This window comes from Typopeltis vanoorti, chromosome 15 (genome assembly GCF_054136105.1).
Source record: "Typopeltis vanoorti isolate ZY-2024b chromosome 15, IOZ_Tvanoo_1.0, whole genome shotgun sequence".
NCBI lineage: Eukaryota > Metazoa > Arthropoda > Arachnida > Uropygi > Thelyphonidae > Typopeltis > Typopeltis vanoorti.
Genome location: NC_143563.1, coordinates 31,349,165 through 31,363,794, shown reverse-complemented (window position 1 = coordinate 31,363,794; position 14,630 = coordinate 31,349,165). Strand labels below are relative to the sequence as shown.

At 40.3% G+C, this 14,630-nt stretch overlaps 1 protein-coding gene and 1 long non-coding RNA gene across 2 annotated transcripts in view; one reads left to right on the top strand and one right to left on the bottom strand.

The window, feature by feature from the left end:
* The window catches only part of LOC150098565 (locomotion-related protein Hikaru genki-like), a 57,727-nt gene extending 56,302 nt beyond the window's left edge, over positions 1–1,425 (bottom strand). Inside the window, exon 1 of the mRNA XM_090405081.1 lies at positions 1,065–1,425. Coding sequence (XP_090261207.1) covers positions 1,065–1,170 — 106 coding nt within the window. The 5' untranslated portion in view covers positions 1,171–1,425. The remainder of the gene's footprint in view (positions 1–1,064) is intronic.
* Positions 1,426–13,307: 11,882 nt separating this feature from the next.
* Positions 13,308–14,630, top strand: part of LOC150098564 (uncharacterized) — a 30,594-nt gene continuing 29,271 nt past the window's right edge. The window contains exon 1 of the long non-coding RNA XR_016549441.1: positions 13,308–13,442. This is a non-coding gene — a long non-coding RNA (uncharacterized LOC150098564). The remainder of the gene's footprint in view (positions 13,443–14,630) is intronic.

Below are 14,630 nucleotides of genomic sequence, written 5' to 3'. Positions count from 1 at the left end.
TCAAGTTACTATTTACTTCAATATTTTCAACCTTGATTAATCGAGAAATCAAAAACACCTGGTAAAGAGAGTGGACATTTCTTTTTAGTGTTCCGTAGCATTCTTATGATCTTTTGGGTTTGTTTTTCTATTTAAAACTGATAACAATTTACTTTCGCTTTTGCATTTTGCATGAAACGATCTTACATCATATAAAACAAACGATTATTTAAAATTGTCGTTATATAATTTTTCCGTAATAAATGATTTTTCTAAAAAAAAATTGCATGATTTATAAGAATTAAAAAATCGGATTTTAAATTTTCAAGACTTTAAAAATAATTATTATGAATTTATAAATTTTAAACACCCTTTTAAAGAATGTATAATTATAATTGAATATACAGGTATTTAACGACTGGTTGGGTGAGATGCGGTGATTATTATACTTGGAGAGTAAAGTAATGTCCTTGGAGGGTAATGGATAGCAATGCTGTATAGCCAATGAAGTTCCAACTGAGGCTCGGCTATTGCTGTTACCCTCCTGCAATGATCAGAGCTTTAATAGTTCAATAACACCTTATCCCTACACTGTCCTCTACAGATAACGGGGAAGATGAAAAGCATTCTTGCTTCGCCCTTTTAAGCCAGTCCTTATATAAGGATTTAATGACTAATTTTCCTATTTCTAGAAAATAATACAGTAGATGCACAAAAAAGGAAAGGGGAAAAAAAAAGAAATTGCTGATATGTGAGTTGTAGATAGAAACAAAAAGAGGAAAAGAAATAACCAAGAGTTAATGACCTGGTAATCAGAGTTCAGCATACTTCTTGCAAACTCATCACTACGTCTATGCTCATACACGCTATATACAAAAGGGAGACGTAACAATTTCAGAAAACCAAATAATTTCTCATGTAAACAAGTACATTTACATTATACCTGGATATATAAAACTATTATGCTAATAGTTCTAAATTTCAAGACTCGATATCCTAGTTCTACAGCGCCCTCTGTCGGACGAGACATCAAATTAATCTTAACTTTAAGCACCAATCATATAAGCAGAGACAAAAATACTCACCGCTCGGCGATGCTGTACATCGACACAGCAGGTGCCTGAAAGTCATCCATATAACCACCCACACACAAGAATGTGACAGCCAGGACACTCGAGCAAGCACCGTCATGAGGGGTTCCTCTCTCTCTACGGATGTCTTAGTCCCATGCGTCAGATGCCGTCTGAAGTTGTGATACCACTGCAGTAAGGCACGTCGTTAAAGTGTAGCGTGCTAGCTAGCGCCTTGCTATCCACCAAGCACCAGCAACCACACTCTTCTCTCTCTCTCTCTCTCTCGCTGGTGCTTCGCTCTCTCTGAGCTGATCTGCGCCCCTGACATTTCGGAGATGGATAGTTGATGACGTAATCGATCCACGTTACCCCAGCAACACTTCCTGTCAGTGGCCGCACACACACACACACACACACACACACACATAGAGAGAGAGAGAAAGAGGGAGAGAGTTCGGGTGAAGAAAGTGATTTAGTTTGGTGGTTCGCTGTTTTTGATCGATCCTAACACAGCTGGGAGACAACGCCTTAATGAAAACTTCGCCTTCACACTCTGGCTAGCGGCCAAGCGTGCACTCAGCCGAAGATGAAAGAAATACACGCACGCAGTGTGTGTGCGTGTGTGTGAGAGAGAGAGAGTATTGGGGGTATATCAGCAATTAAGATCTTATCAGCAAGAAAGTGGATTGTCTCATCATCTTTTGACACACTGTTTGTAAAGACAATGAACTTTAGCGAGAAATGTAGCAGACAATTGGCCTTCTTTATTAACTTATCGCCTTTAGGTAGAAAATAAAGAAACCCATTACTTATAAGAAGTTTCCAGATGTCCCATTAAGTGACACTATACGCATATTTTACACAGGTTGGTTGGCTAATTAACAGATTATGTTGGTAATAATATAAAAATATTGCACTTATAAAAAGAAAAATTCAGTATGTGCGAAATATCCCTCATCGCAAGGATTGAATATTAATCCCATCTTCTAACTAAAACTGAATTTTATTTATTGTATATTAGAGGTTTTAAGGAAAAATCTATAAATATTCTCTTAAACCAATAGAAAATCTCAAACTCATACATTAAGAAATGTGTAGCAATAATATTCTTTTTCATCAGCTATTTTCTGTGAACTTTTGACGATCTTCACCCCACCAGTCTATTCTTTCTTGAACTTTTCTGTATCGCTAATTCCATAGCTAAAAGCAGGGATGAGCAAACTGCGGCTCGTGAGCCGCATGCGGCTCCCAAAGCTACTCTGTGTGGCTCCCGAGACAATATTGGTTTTCATTGCCATTTTTTCTAAACTTTTATATTAATAATCCATAGTAGTATAGTATAGTCTGTACCAATATTACAATATTTTATTTCGTAAATGCTTTAAAGATAAGTAAAAAACATATATTTTGAAACTTTACATTTTTAGCTTTTAAATGGTACTGGCCAAAAGGATTGTTCACGTGGTTTTTATTATCGTATTTGGTTAGTAAAAAGTGTTTTGACATTTTATGGCCTGTGTTGCTCCAGCCAAAATTAGTTCCAAAAGTGACTACTGGGATCGCTGCATTACCCACAGCCTCTGTTGCCTGGACTCTGCGTCATCACTCTTCATGCAGTACACACAAGTTACCTGCTTGTGGTGGTAGCGGAACATAACTAGTGAATCTTAGTGAAGATAAGTACTTTTCTGATTAATAAATAATTAAGATTGATTTTAGTGAAAGTTATAAAACCTTTGTTTAAAATGACTGAGCAACAGAAGAGTATAAAACGGAAATACGAACGACAAATGAGAGTGTTTAACCAATGGGAGGACGATTTCAACTGAAACAATACGAAGGAAACTTAGAAATGCTTTATAATGATTTTGAGAATAGGTTTGAGAAACTGAAAAAAGTTAAAGCCATGTTTTGAATTTCTTGTGAATCCTTTTGTGATTGATGTCATCAACGATGGATGTCCTGTTGTTGCACCTTTTACCGCGGTTGTTGCTTCAATAGAGACAAGCTTATTGAACTGCAGGAAGATGTGGGTTTGAAGCTAGTACATAAAAGCTCTTCTGTAACTGACTTTTGGAAGCAAATCTCAGAAGCAAAATATCCCAATATTCAGAAAACTGGTTTCCGACTATTCTCTATTTTTGGGACAACTTACTGCTGTGAATCTCTCTTCCTTGTAATGAAGTTTGTCAAGTCAAAACATCGTGCTATCCTCACTAACAGCCGCCTCACCGAGCTTCTTAGAACAGTTTTGACATCCTACCAGCCAGATTTTAAACTATTAACTGCACAAATGAAGACTCAGTCAAAGCCTTCAACCAATAGAGATTAAACATATGCTTCTTTGGTGAATAGACTACTATATAGTTGTATTTTTTATTATTTATAACTACCATTTCAAAATAATATTTTCTGCGGCTCTTGAACATTCAAAAATGTATTATGTGCTTACCTTCACTGGCCAGTTATCGTTTAAGAGTTTTCCTAATCTTAGGAACTCTCTGTAAACTTCTTCGAACGTTAGGGGCTTTTCCATGGTCTTGTTATTGCTAAGTTAAATAGAGAATTGGTTGCTACTTACCTTAGTAAGTTTTTCTGAGTTCTGGCACTCAAAAACGCTCCTGTAGTCCTTTTTGTAATAAGGTTCCAATACTTGGAGAATAATCCGTAATCCTGAGATACGAAAATACACTATTTTCATCAATAAATCACTAAATCAATGAAAACTCACTCGGTGTCACTTAATCACTCTTAGATCAATAATTTCAGCATAGAATCATCACTACTCCGTAACCCATGATCAAAAAAACTCCAAACTCACTCTTTGACCCGTGGTATATGGTATCAAAACTCAACACGAATTTCTTATAGTCCTTATAATAAGGACTGGCTTAAAGGGGTGAAGCAAGAATGCTTTTCATCTTCCCCGTTATCTGTGGAGGACAGTGTACGGATAAGGTGTTATTGAGCTATTAAAGCTCTGATCATGGCAGGAGGGTAACAGCAATAGCCGAGCCTCAGTTAGAACTTCATTAGCTACAGCATTGCCATCCATTACCCTCCAAGTATATTGGATTGAATGAATCAATCACCGCATCTCACGGTCGATTGATTCACCCAGCCTCCCCCAACACGAATTTCGTTAATTTGATATATTATTTATAATTTTATTATTGAATTATAAAAAGGTGTATGTTAAAATTATAGTTTTTAAAAGATTAGTTTAAATTTAAAAAAAAATAAATCATTTTGTTATCATTGTTTTTATCGAACATAAAGTTTAATAATATATAACGAATTTATACTTTCATAAATAACTGTTTATTTTGTTATTGTTAACAATTCAGTTAAAATCCTTTTGTTTTTAGTACTATGGTAAGTATATAGACAGGTAATTCCTCTAAGTGAATTAAAAATGAGTGTCGATATCTACTATAATGAATCCTTTATAATCAAGGATTTAATAATTCTGTATACTTGGTATTATTTCAATTTATTTTAAAAGTGCTTTCAAGCATTTGAAATGAAAACAAATCTGAAAAATACAGCAGGTTTATTCAGGCTGTTTTGCGATATTGAGAAAACATTAACATTTCGAATATGATGCATTTTAACTGTCACATGTATTGATCTACGTGTTATATTAGCTTCGCAACCATATGACTGGTGACAGATTGTCCGGGGTTCGATTCCAGTCGAAGACGTGAGGAATTTGAGGATCTTCCTCAGTCATAGCCAAGTTAGCCGGTCTTGGGCGCGGGCAGTAGGGTTTTTTCAGCCAGTTTATCTGGCTTTATTCATCCCGCAAGCAGACAAACCGGCCCCGTGAACACACACTGATCTACAGTCATAAATACTTAACCCCCATGAGGGGAATGAACTCGCCCCAATAGGGACGAGGGAGTCCTTATAGTCCTTATAAGGACTGGCTTAAAGGGGCGAAGCAAGAATGCTTTTCATCTTCCCCGTTATCTGTAGAGGACAGTGTATGGATAGAGTGTTATTGAGCATTTAAACTCTGATCATGGCAGGAGGGTAACAGCAATATATATTTATATTGAGCATTTAAACTCTGATCATGGCAGGAGGGTAACAGCAATATATAGCCGAGCCTCAGTTAGAACTTCATTGGCTACAGCATTGCCATCCATTAAAAAAAAATTTTGTGAGTTCAACGTATCTCATCATTGGCCTGTGGAGTAAGATAGGCTGAGATTCAGCAGATAGTAGGAGAGGAAATAAAGATAGAGTGCATAGTAGTAGAGTAGATGAAAGAGGCCTCAGCTGACCTGTTTTAGCTGTTGACCCCCCAGGGGTGCTTCTAAAACGGTCGTTGATTTTTCACTTTTAAAAAGGAAAAATCCTGAAAAGGAAAAAAAAGGAGAGACTAAGCAAATTTAACAAGTGTAAATAAATCTAAAGACTATGTGGAAGACAATTCTATAGAGGAATGAGTTTGCCGAGCAAACCCAGAACAGTATAACCAGGAAAAGAAGGGAGATGACCTGGCCCGGAAGACCCCGCCCTGAAAAGGGCTTGGGACCACCTCGATGTTGGCCTTCGCAGTCCGGGTTTGTTCAGGTCAACCCCAACCTGGGGACAGAAAAACTTTCAACTGTGAAAGGACTAGACCTACCTGTGGGTTAAATGCTGATCAGGAAGGAAGATCGAGACAGCGTCAACACCTACAACTTGAAGGTGTTATAGGTGCAGACACAACCGGATTCCCCCCTGTATGATCTGGCAGATGGTTGGTGGATCACACCATCTCCTCAGGAACCGCTCTTCTCCCCGTAAGTACCTTTCCTGCTCCAGGAAGCGGCGGAGGTAGGCTGAGAGGCAGTTCTTAACACGGAGATAGATGCGATCCCCCTCGTTAAGAAGGTGTTTTTTCCTGGTTTTCCAAATGTGGTGCTTAATCACATTTATTAGGAAAATCAGGTGTTTCTTGTTTTTGGTTACTGGGGGAGAAAACTGTAGAAAGACTATTTCGGGGAATGTGAGCGCTGGGATCGCAAGCACCTCAGCCAGTCTGTGCCAAACACGCTGTGCTGGCGGGCAGTGAAAGAAGAGGTGCCCTACGGTTTCTATCGCACCGCAGACGTCGCAGAAGGGGTTGCATGGTCGCGGGTTGTAAGCTGATTTTACAAGTTTCACCGGGAGTCTGCCGTAGGCGATTCTCCAGGCTAAGTCCCGGTGAAATGGTTGCCCCCAGCTGTTTTTTATGTTGGTGAACAGCACCTCTTCGTTTGTGCCCAGATCGGGTTTTTCCCAGTCAAAGCTGTCAAAAATTTTCCAGTACAGCTTGTTTGGGCTGAGCTGAAGCACTCGAACTCCATCCGTTGCCAATTTTTTAAAAAGTTTACATATTGTGTAGTACCACTCAGGCACCGTCTCTGCACATGGTCCGGCGTGGCCAGTGATCCCGAAGTAGGGTAGGAAAAATCCTAAGAAGTATTTCATCAGATTGCCGGAAGGGTGATTTGATGCCAGTGCTTTCCGTATGGTCTGAGCAGCGTTGGTTAGGTGGCAGTATTTGAGGATTGGCAGGGCGAATCCCCCTTGTGTGGGGGGAAGATGGAGAAATGCCCTGCGCACCTCGTGTTTCCTGTTGTTCCAGAAAAAATTAGTGATATGTTTGTGAATGGCGTTGTCTTGTGTGTCTGTTATGTTTGTGAGGTTAATAGTGTGCAGTAACATCGGTTTTAGGACTGTTTTGATAACTGTTACTCTACCTTCGAATGATAAGTAGTTGGGACTGAAGGGTTTTAGTTTTTCGCAACACATTTCTATTAAGTGTTGTGTTTGCAACACTGGGGTCTCTAGGAAGGGAATTCCTAGTATTATTAATGGGCCGGTTGTGGGTTTCAGACCATACGGAAGACTGGCAGGGTCGAATTTCCCATAAATTTTGATTCTTGTTTTTTCTGGGTTGGTGTGAAGACCACTGAGCACGCTGAACTCTCGCAGTATGCCGAAGAAGATGTAAATCGATTCGGAATCCCTAAGGGTTCCGACAATGTCATCGGCATATGCGACAGTTTTGCTCTGTTTGGAGCCTAAGGGTAGCGGTATTCCTCTTACTGCGCGCGTCTCATCAATTTTTTTTAGAAGAGGCTCTAGTACTAAAGAGAAAAGAAGGGGGCTAAGGGGGCAGCCTTGCCGAACCCCTCTGCGTATGGGAATGGGTTCTGAAAGAAACCCGTTAATCGCAATGTGCGTTGTTGTTTTACCGTACATGCTTTTGATTGCTTCCCTTACGCAGGCCGCCACTCCGACTTTCTCTAGGATATAGTGCAGGAAGTTGTGCTTTGCACTATCGAACGCTTTATCTAAGTCTACTGATACGAGTGCAAGTGGGAGTTCCTTGTTCGTCACAAAGCGAAGAAGGTCTCTTATCAGGAAGAGGTTGAGTGCCATCGATCTTCCCGGAACTCCGTATACTTGAGTGCTGGTTAGCACATTCCCAATGCCCAACTTCAGACGGTTACAAATCACTCTTGCGAATAATTTGTAGTCTGTGTTAGTCAAGGAAATGGGCCTCCAGCTACCCATGCTATTTAGGTCTCTCCCTTTCTTGGGGATGAAAATTGTGTACCCGCTAACGAAGTCAGCGGGCACGTCACCAGTGAATAGGAAGCTGTTGAATAGTGAGACCAGGATAGGCAAGATGAAGTTCCAGGCTGAGCGATAGAGCTCAACGCCTAGCCCATCCAGGCCAGGGGTTTTCCGTAGCTTAAGCTGTTTATAGGCTCGAGTAACCTCTTCCGAAGTGATTGGTCTCTTTTGAAGAGTTCTGAGGTGTTCAGGCATGTTGTCAATGTTCCACACTCCGAAGTCGCCTGTCTCCTCAGCTTCGTCGGAATAGGTTCTCGTGTAATGCTGGGAAAATTGCCGCAGGATGTCTCCCGTGGTTGTGAGTGTTTGCCCGTTAGCATGAATTTGCCGAACCGCTTTCTCATCTTGTGCTGCTATGCGCTGCCGGTTATAAAAAGCGGCCGAAGGTGTTTCCGCCTGCCGGAGAAACAATCTGGTGCGAAAATCGAGCTCGGCGACTTTTTTTCGTCGAAGTGCCTCGAGTTCGATTTCCACGGCTTTAATAAGCGAATCGCTAGGAATACCGTTTCTCTGGTTAGCCCGGTACCACCCTAGCTCTCGGTACAGCTCTCTCATTTTTTTCCTTTGCGCGTGAGCTCTTTCTCTGGAGATGTTCTGGAAGAGCTCTTTTGCCTCGGTTTTGAACTGGGCCCACGCGTCCCAGTCCCAGTGGGCCCTTTTCCTTCCTTCGCATAGCAGCTGCAAATCCTTGCTATAAATTTTGGGGAAGCTTGGAGGCATTTTCCAGGGTCCTGTCGATGTTTCTACGACCTCGGGTAGTTCGATGTTCATCAGAACCATTTCATGGTCTGTTATCGAGCTACCAACCGCTATATGCCTGACCGAGATAACTTGTGGCCCAAGGTTCCTGGAAATATAAAGGCGGTCTAGTCGAGTTGCGACTCCTCCTCTCGCCCATGTGGTACCCACTGTGTCTGGATTATGTTCCCTCCAGATGTCGATGAGGTCGACATTATCACAGCAGAGTTGCAGTTCCCTTGAGCCACCAGTACCGGAGTTGATGTTGCCACCAACTTTGTCAAGTCTTACGTCAGCGATGCAGTTCCAGTCCCCCCCGGCGATGATATACTGAGCCCCGTGTAAATAGGGTTCTAGGGACATGAAGAACCCGCTTCGCTGGTGGGCGTTGTTGGGGGCATATACATTAAGGAAGCGGATGACTCTACCTCCAAACTTCCAGTCTATAGAGACTAGACGTCCTGCGGCATCTTTCTGTACATTGAAAAACCCGCCTAGAATAGGCTGACGGATAAGGATTCCCACCCCCCTCGCACAGCGCTCTCCGAAACACCAGAAGCTCTGAACGGGGAAGCTTCTGGAGAAGTTTTCTATGTCCCAGTACTGATAAAAATGCGTCTCCTGAAGAAAGAGTACATGAACCTCATGCAGTAAGATTAGGCTCCAAACAGCGCCTTGTGCGTTGACGGAGCGCATACCGTTAATGTTGAGAGTGGCGACGCGAAAGGTGTTGTTCATTTTAGTGGTGTAGTTATAGGGAGGGACAATTAGAATTTTAGTGTCTCTTCGGTAACTATTTTGATTAGTGCTTGGTATAGCGCTGTGATGTCGCTGTCGTGTAAGCCCATATTGGCGGCTAGAATGGAGTTCCTAAAGGAGTTTTGTTCCTCATTTAGAATATCTGGCACGGCAAGTTTGTCCCATTCCAAGCCAACACAGGGTTTTGATGAACCCTTTGTGTAGTGGGCATAGAAGTGTGGCTCGCCGCTTTTCTCTATGGCATTGTGGATTCTTTCGAACCCGTCCTGGTCTTTTTGGACGTGGTGGAGAATAGTAGCTCCCCCTGGAATTATTTTAGGGAATGGTGCTGGGGTGGGTTCTGTTCCTGTCGTGGGGAGGGTAGTAGGGTTTCCGCCCATAGGCAACCTTTTAAACGAAGCTTGTTCGTCTTCTACCTGTTCCCTTTGACGTTTTGCTGTAGAGGTGTCCATTTCCTCTATGGCAGATGCTGTGGTTGTATCTGCGTTCGTGGTGGTGGGGGGAACGCTGGCTGTTGAATTTTGGCTTCTGTACTTTTTGGTTTTACCCAGCGATACTTGTTTGAACCCCTCTTGTTTGCCACGTTTGGGTTGGGCTGTTGATATCGGTGGCGGGGTCGGGGTGGGTATTTTTGGTGGTTCTGTGTTGTCAGAGCTAAGGGGGGGAGGAACGGGAAGTGGTTGTATCGCACCCCCCATTCGTTCTGCTGCTGTTCTGTGTTGACACACATTGTAACTGTGGTCTTTTTGGTGGCATTTCTTGCAGGGGTTGGTGCAATGTGGTAGGGAATGGCCAGATTCGCCACAATTGCTGCACTTGGCCTTGGCACACTCTGCTCCCAGGTGTTCGTGGGAGCCACACCTGTAGCATTGCTTTGTGACACCTGGGTAGTTTACCATGACTTTTTCGGAGCCGATGGTGACAAAGTTCGGAACAGGAGTTTTCATCTCCATTGTGAAGATGACCACTCCTGATTTCCAATCCGGGTAGTCGACATCAGTGCCTCGTTTAATGTTCTTAATTGTGCCCCATTTAGCGAATGTCTTGTGAATGACGTCGTCGCTATTTTCTATATATTCGAGGGGGAACCTGTCAATTTTTACCGTTCTTAATAGGCTTCCCACTAAGAACGGAGTGATTTCTACGTCATTACATTTAAAACCCTCCAGCAGTTTGTCCCTAGTTGTGGTGTTTTTTACCACTACCTGGTATCTCCCTGCCCCAAAGGGGGTAAACCCGTAAATGTTTTCGGAACCTACTGCCTCACAAAGTGCTTTGCAGATATGTCTTTTGTTTAGGGATGGGTCAGTTTGAAAACCGACCGTTCTCACCCTAGGAAGTAGTGAAGACATGTCAGTCTTAGGTTTGGCCACGGCCAAAAAAAAAAAAAAAGATATAGGATCTAGGGAAGAGGTAGATTAGTAAAAATACCGTAGGACAGAAAAAGTCATCCATTACCCTCCAAGGGTATTGGATTGAATGTATCCTGCAATTCAAACCAGGGACGAGGGAGAAAAATGGAGGAAACTCCATATGAATGAATTAAATATATTATTTAATGGTGTAGGAAATGTTTTTGATTTTCTGAAAGAAAGAAAGAAATGTTTATTACTGTTAATAACAGAAACAATATATATATATATAGGATAACAATGAATATTATATTTTTTATTAGAAATATTAGATCCTTTATTTGAAATTTCGTACCATAATTGTGTTTTCATAGACATTTTTTTTCCCATTTTCTGCAGTCTATAATAATAAAACTGATTTAAGTTATAAACTGGCTTTTATGGAGGTGTAGACTACATCACGAAATCTGCGTTAATAGCCATTACAAGCTCTGAGTAATTATTAATCGAACAATTAATTAAAAGTACAATATATCAGCACAATAAGAGCAAAGTCATTACTAATTACAAGACGATTAAACTTATCGAAAACATAAATAATTAGCAGCACATCTAATGATTAGAATGCTAATATTAGGTTTCATAGGTAACGTGAGAGTTTGTTTAGTACGTTTTTTTTTTTTTTTTTTTGGCTAGATGGGTGAAGCAAAAGTGCTTTTCATATTCCCCGTTATCTGTAGAAGAAAATGTATGGCTGGAGTAATATAGGGATATAAGCTCTGATCATGGCAAGATGGTAACAGCAATTGGCAAGATGGTAACAGCAATTGCCTAGCTTCAGTTAAAACTTGATTGGCTCAGCATTGCCATCCATTACCCTCCCTTGGTACTCGTTTTAGTCGCTTTGTACGACATGCATGGGCTACGGTGGGGCTATTCTTATCCCGGCCACCACACGGGGATGTTTACTACATCGCAGAACGTTACTGGTTTGGTGGGTGAAGCATAAATGCTTTTCATATTCCCTTTGTCTGAGAGGGAAGTTTTTTGAGTGGAGAATTATTGAGCTTTAAGCTCGCCCTGGAAGGGCAGTGAGATTAGCTGTGTTCAGCTTAGCATAGAATTGACTTGGGTCTTTTAAATTTGTAGAATTCTGTTTCATTGTAATTTGAAGCTTGCATGATCAGCGGATTTGGATGATTGCTTGTCTTGGTGAAGAACTTTTCTGCTAGATCATAAAGGAGGGATGTGATGTAGGGAATATTGACTTCTCTGTGAATCTAGGAGTTTCTAATGAACCATGGGGCGTCCAGAATCATTCTCAGGCATTTATTCTGTATCCTCTGCAGTTTTTGAATGCTTGTATCCGAGGTATGGCTCCATGCAGGAGATGCGTAAGTGATGACTGGGCGTATTACCATCCTGTATACGAATAGTTTGTTCCGGGTATCCAGTTTGCTTCTTCTGTTGATCATGGGGTAGAGTTGCGCGATTACTTTGGATGTCTTCGAGCTTGTGTGTTTTATATGACTGGTGAATTGGAGTTTTTTGTCAAGCACCACGCCGAGATATTTGACCGCAGTCTGCCATGGAATCTTGACTCCTAGCAGGTGTATGTCCTCCTTGGTGTGGACCTTGTTTTTGGAGAATAGCATGGCTGAACTCTTCTGGGGATTTGCTTGGATCCTCCAGTCCATCAGTCACTTCTCCAGTGTATGAATACTGCTTTGGATTCTTCTGATAGCCAGTTTAGGGCTGAGATATCTTTCTAATAAAGCAGTATCATCTACATATAATGCAGTGATTGTTGAACTTGGGTTTTGAGGGATATCAGCTATGTAGATAGAAAATAGCAGGGGGGGGGGGGCAGAAGTGAGCCCTACCGCACACCTACTAAGGTTTTGCGTCTGGTTGATACAGTTTCGTTTATTTTGACCTGCATGTATCTATCTTTGAGGTATGTGTCAATTATTTTTGTTAGACTAATTGGTAGAATTTGATGAGAAGACCCTGATGCCACACCTTTTCAAAAGCCTTCATAGCATCTATTCATAGTATCTATAAAGATCGCAGCTGTTATATTTACCACAGTCCTTATAAGGACTGGCTTAAAAGGGCGAAGCAAGAATGCTTTTCATCTTCCCCGTTATCTGTAGAGGACAGTGTAGGGATAAGGTGTTATTGAGCAATTAAAGCTCTGATCATGGCAGGAGGGTAAGAGCAATAGCCGAGCCTCAGTTAGAGCTTCACTGGCTACAGCATTGCCATCCATTACCCTCCAAGGATATTGGCGGTCGGGTCAGCAGCAAAGAATCATTTTATATTGTAATCAGTTATAGGCAAGCAGAAGGTGTTTCTTACAGTGGGCAATAAAATTACTATGTAATAAAATAATATTAAAATATTATATAATAAAATAATATTACAATATTATATAATAAAATTACTACGTAATAATATAATATTAAAATTCTTTTTTTATTAAGCCTTTGTTAAATCATATCTCTGGTTCCACATATAAAAATACACCTGTATTAAAGCTATAGTGTTAATGCATTAATAAAATTAACGAAAAATTATCTGTTGGTAATTCAATCTCATAATTCATTGTATGATGGGAGAAGAAAGTTCAAAATAGTTTATCTCGTGATTTATTGGTGAGAAATTTGCATAGCAGTGATGATATCCACGTAACAACAACATGCGTTTACATTATAGCCGCTGAATTAAACTTGATAGGAGTGGTTGCACGATGAATATTTGTTTACTAAGATGAAAATATTAAGAAAGAAAAGTAAGACAGAGATTTATTCCATGCAAAAGGAATTTAAAAAAAAAAAAAAAAAATTAAGAATTTAAAAAAATTTCCCGATGAAGAAATATTTAACAAAATGAGACGGAGACCTAGAAGATAATAATGAAGGTAAACAATCTTTTTTGTATTCATCTATCGTGTTTAGTTATTTCCAGAGCCTAAACTTTGTCCTCATATTTTTCTGTCTTACTAAACCAAAGCTACGCTCTAAAAGGCACAAGAAAGGATAACTGTTTAAAAGCTGAAGCTGTTTTTATGCGTCCCCACCCGCCCCTCCCAAGCTCACGAAGGCAGTAATCCTATAATGCATCAGTATGGTAGGCGGACTAAAATAATTCTTTAAAAATTGTTATTGTTATTTTTTTAAAATATTTTTATTTATTTTTACATAGCTTGCAAACCTGCTCTGGAGACCAATAAGCAGAGCGTTATTTATGATATGTTGATATTTATTTTATATATTATTATATGATGGAAAACTATGTTATTATGGTTCTTCATCACTTAAATACTTAGAATTATTTAGTCCGTTTTTGTTTTCCTGGTAATCTTAGATTCCTTTTCTTTCTTTCTTTTTTTTTTTTTTTTTGATAAATCAATAAAAAGTAACTATTACACTTCATAAAGTACTGTAGACTGGAAATTCTGCAAATTCAAATTTTCGAATCGCGAGCAAAGGGGTCACGTGGTAGCACTGAACAGGATAAAATGCAAAAGGCTGAGTTAAGCGAATTGTGTTTGAAGGAAACTCTTATTGTGAAGGAATAAAGTGGCACACTTGGATGTCTTGCAGGGGCGGCTCGTGCATAGGCACAGCGGAACTGCAGCACTCCCAATTTTTCTCGCTGTATAAATATATTTATTAATTTATTTATATTTGCTTGTAATATTTAATTTTATCATCAACAATCCTATACAATTCTCTTATTCTGTATAAAAAGTAATAAAAATCCATCTTGTAGCACTTAGGAGGGCGAAGGAAAGGACACTAGCAGCACGGTGTTTACCACAGTGTCATATTGCTACGCGCGCAAGCACATGAACGTCATAGTGAGATGCGAGCTATTAGCGTAAGGCGGCACTGTCCTTCGCGCAGTTCCACTGTTGTTTATATGCAGTTTGCGCCAGTTGTAGAGTGTTCGTAGTGCTTATCGTGTTTACTCCGTCTCTTTAAATATTTGGACATTACAATTAAAAACATAACATTTGTTAGAGTTTTTATTTTAGAACATTATTGGGGTTATAATAATGGATTTTATTTTTAAGTAATTTTGAATTATACTAAACTGTATAATT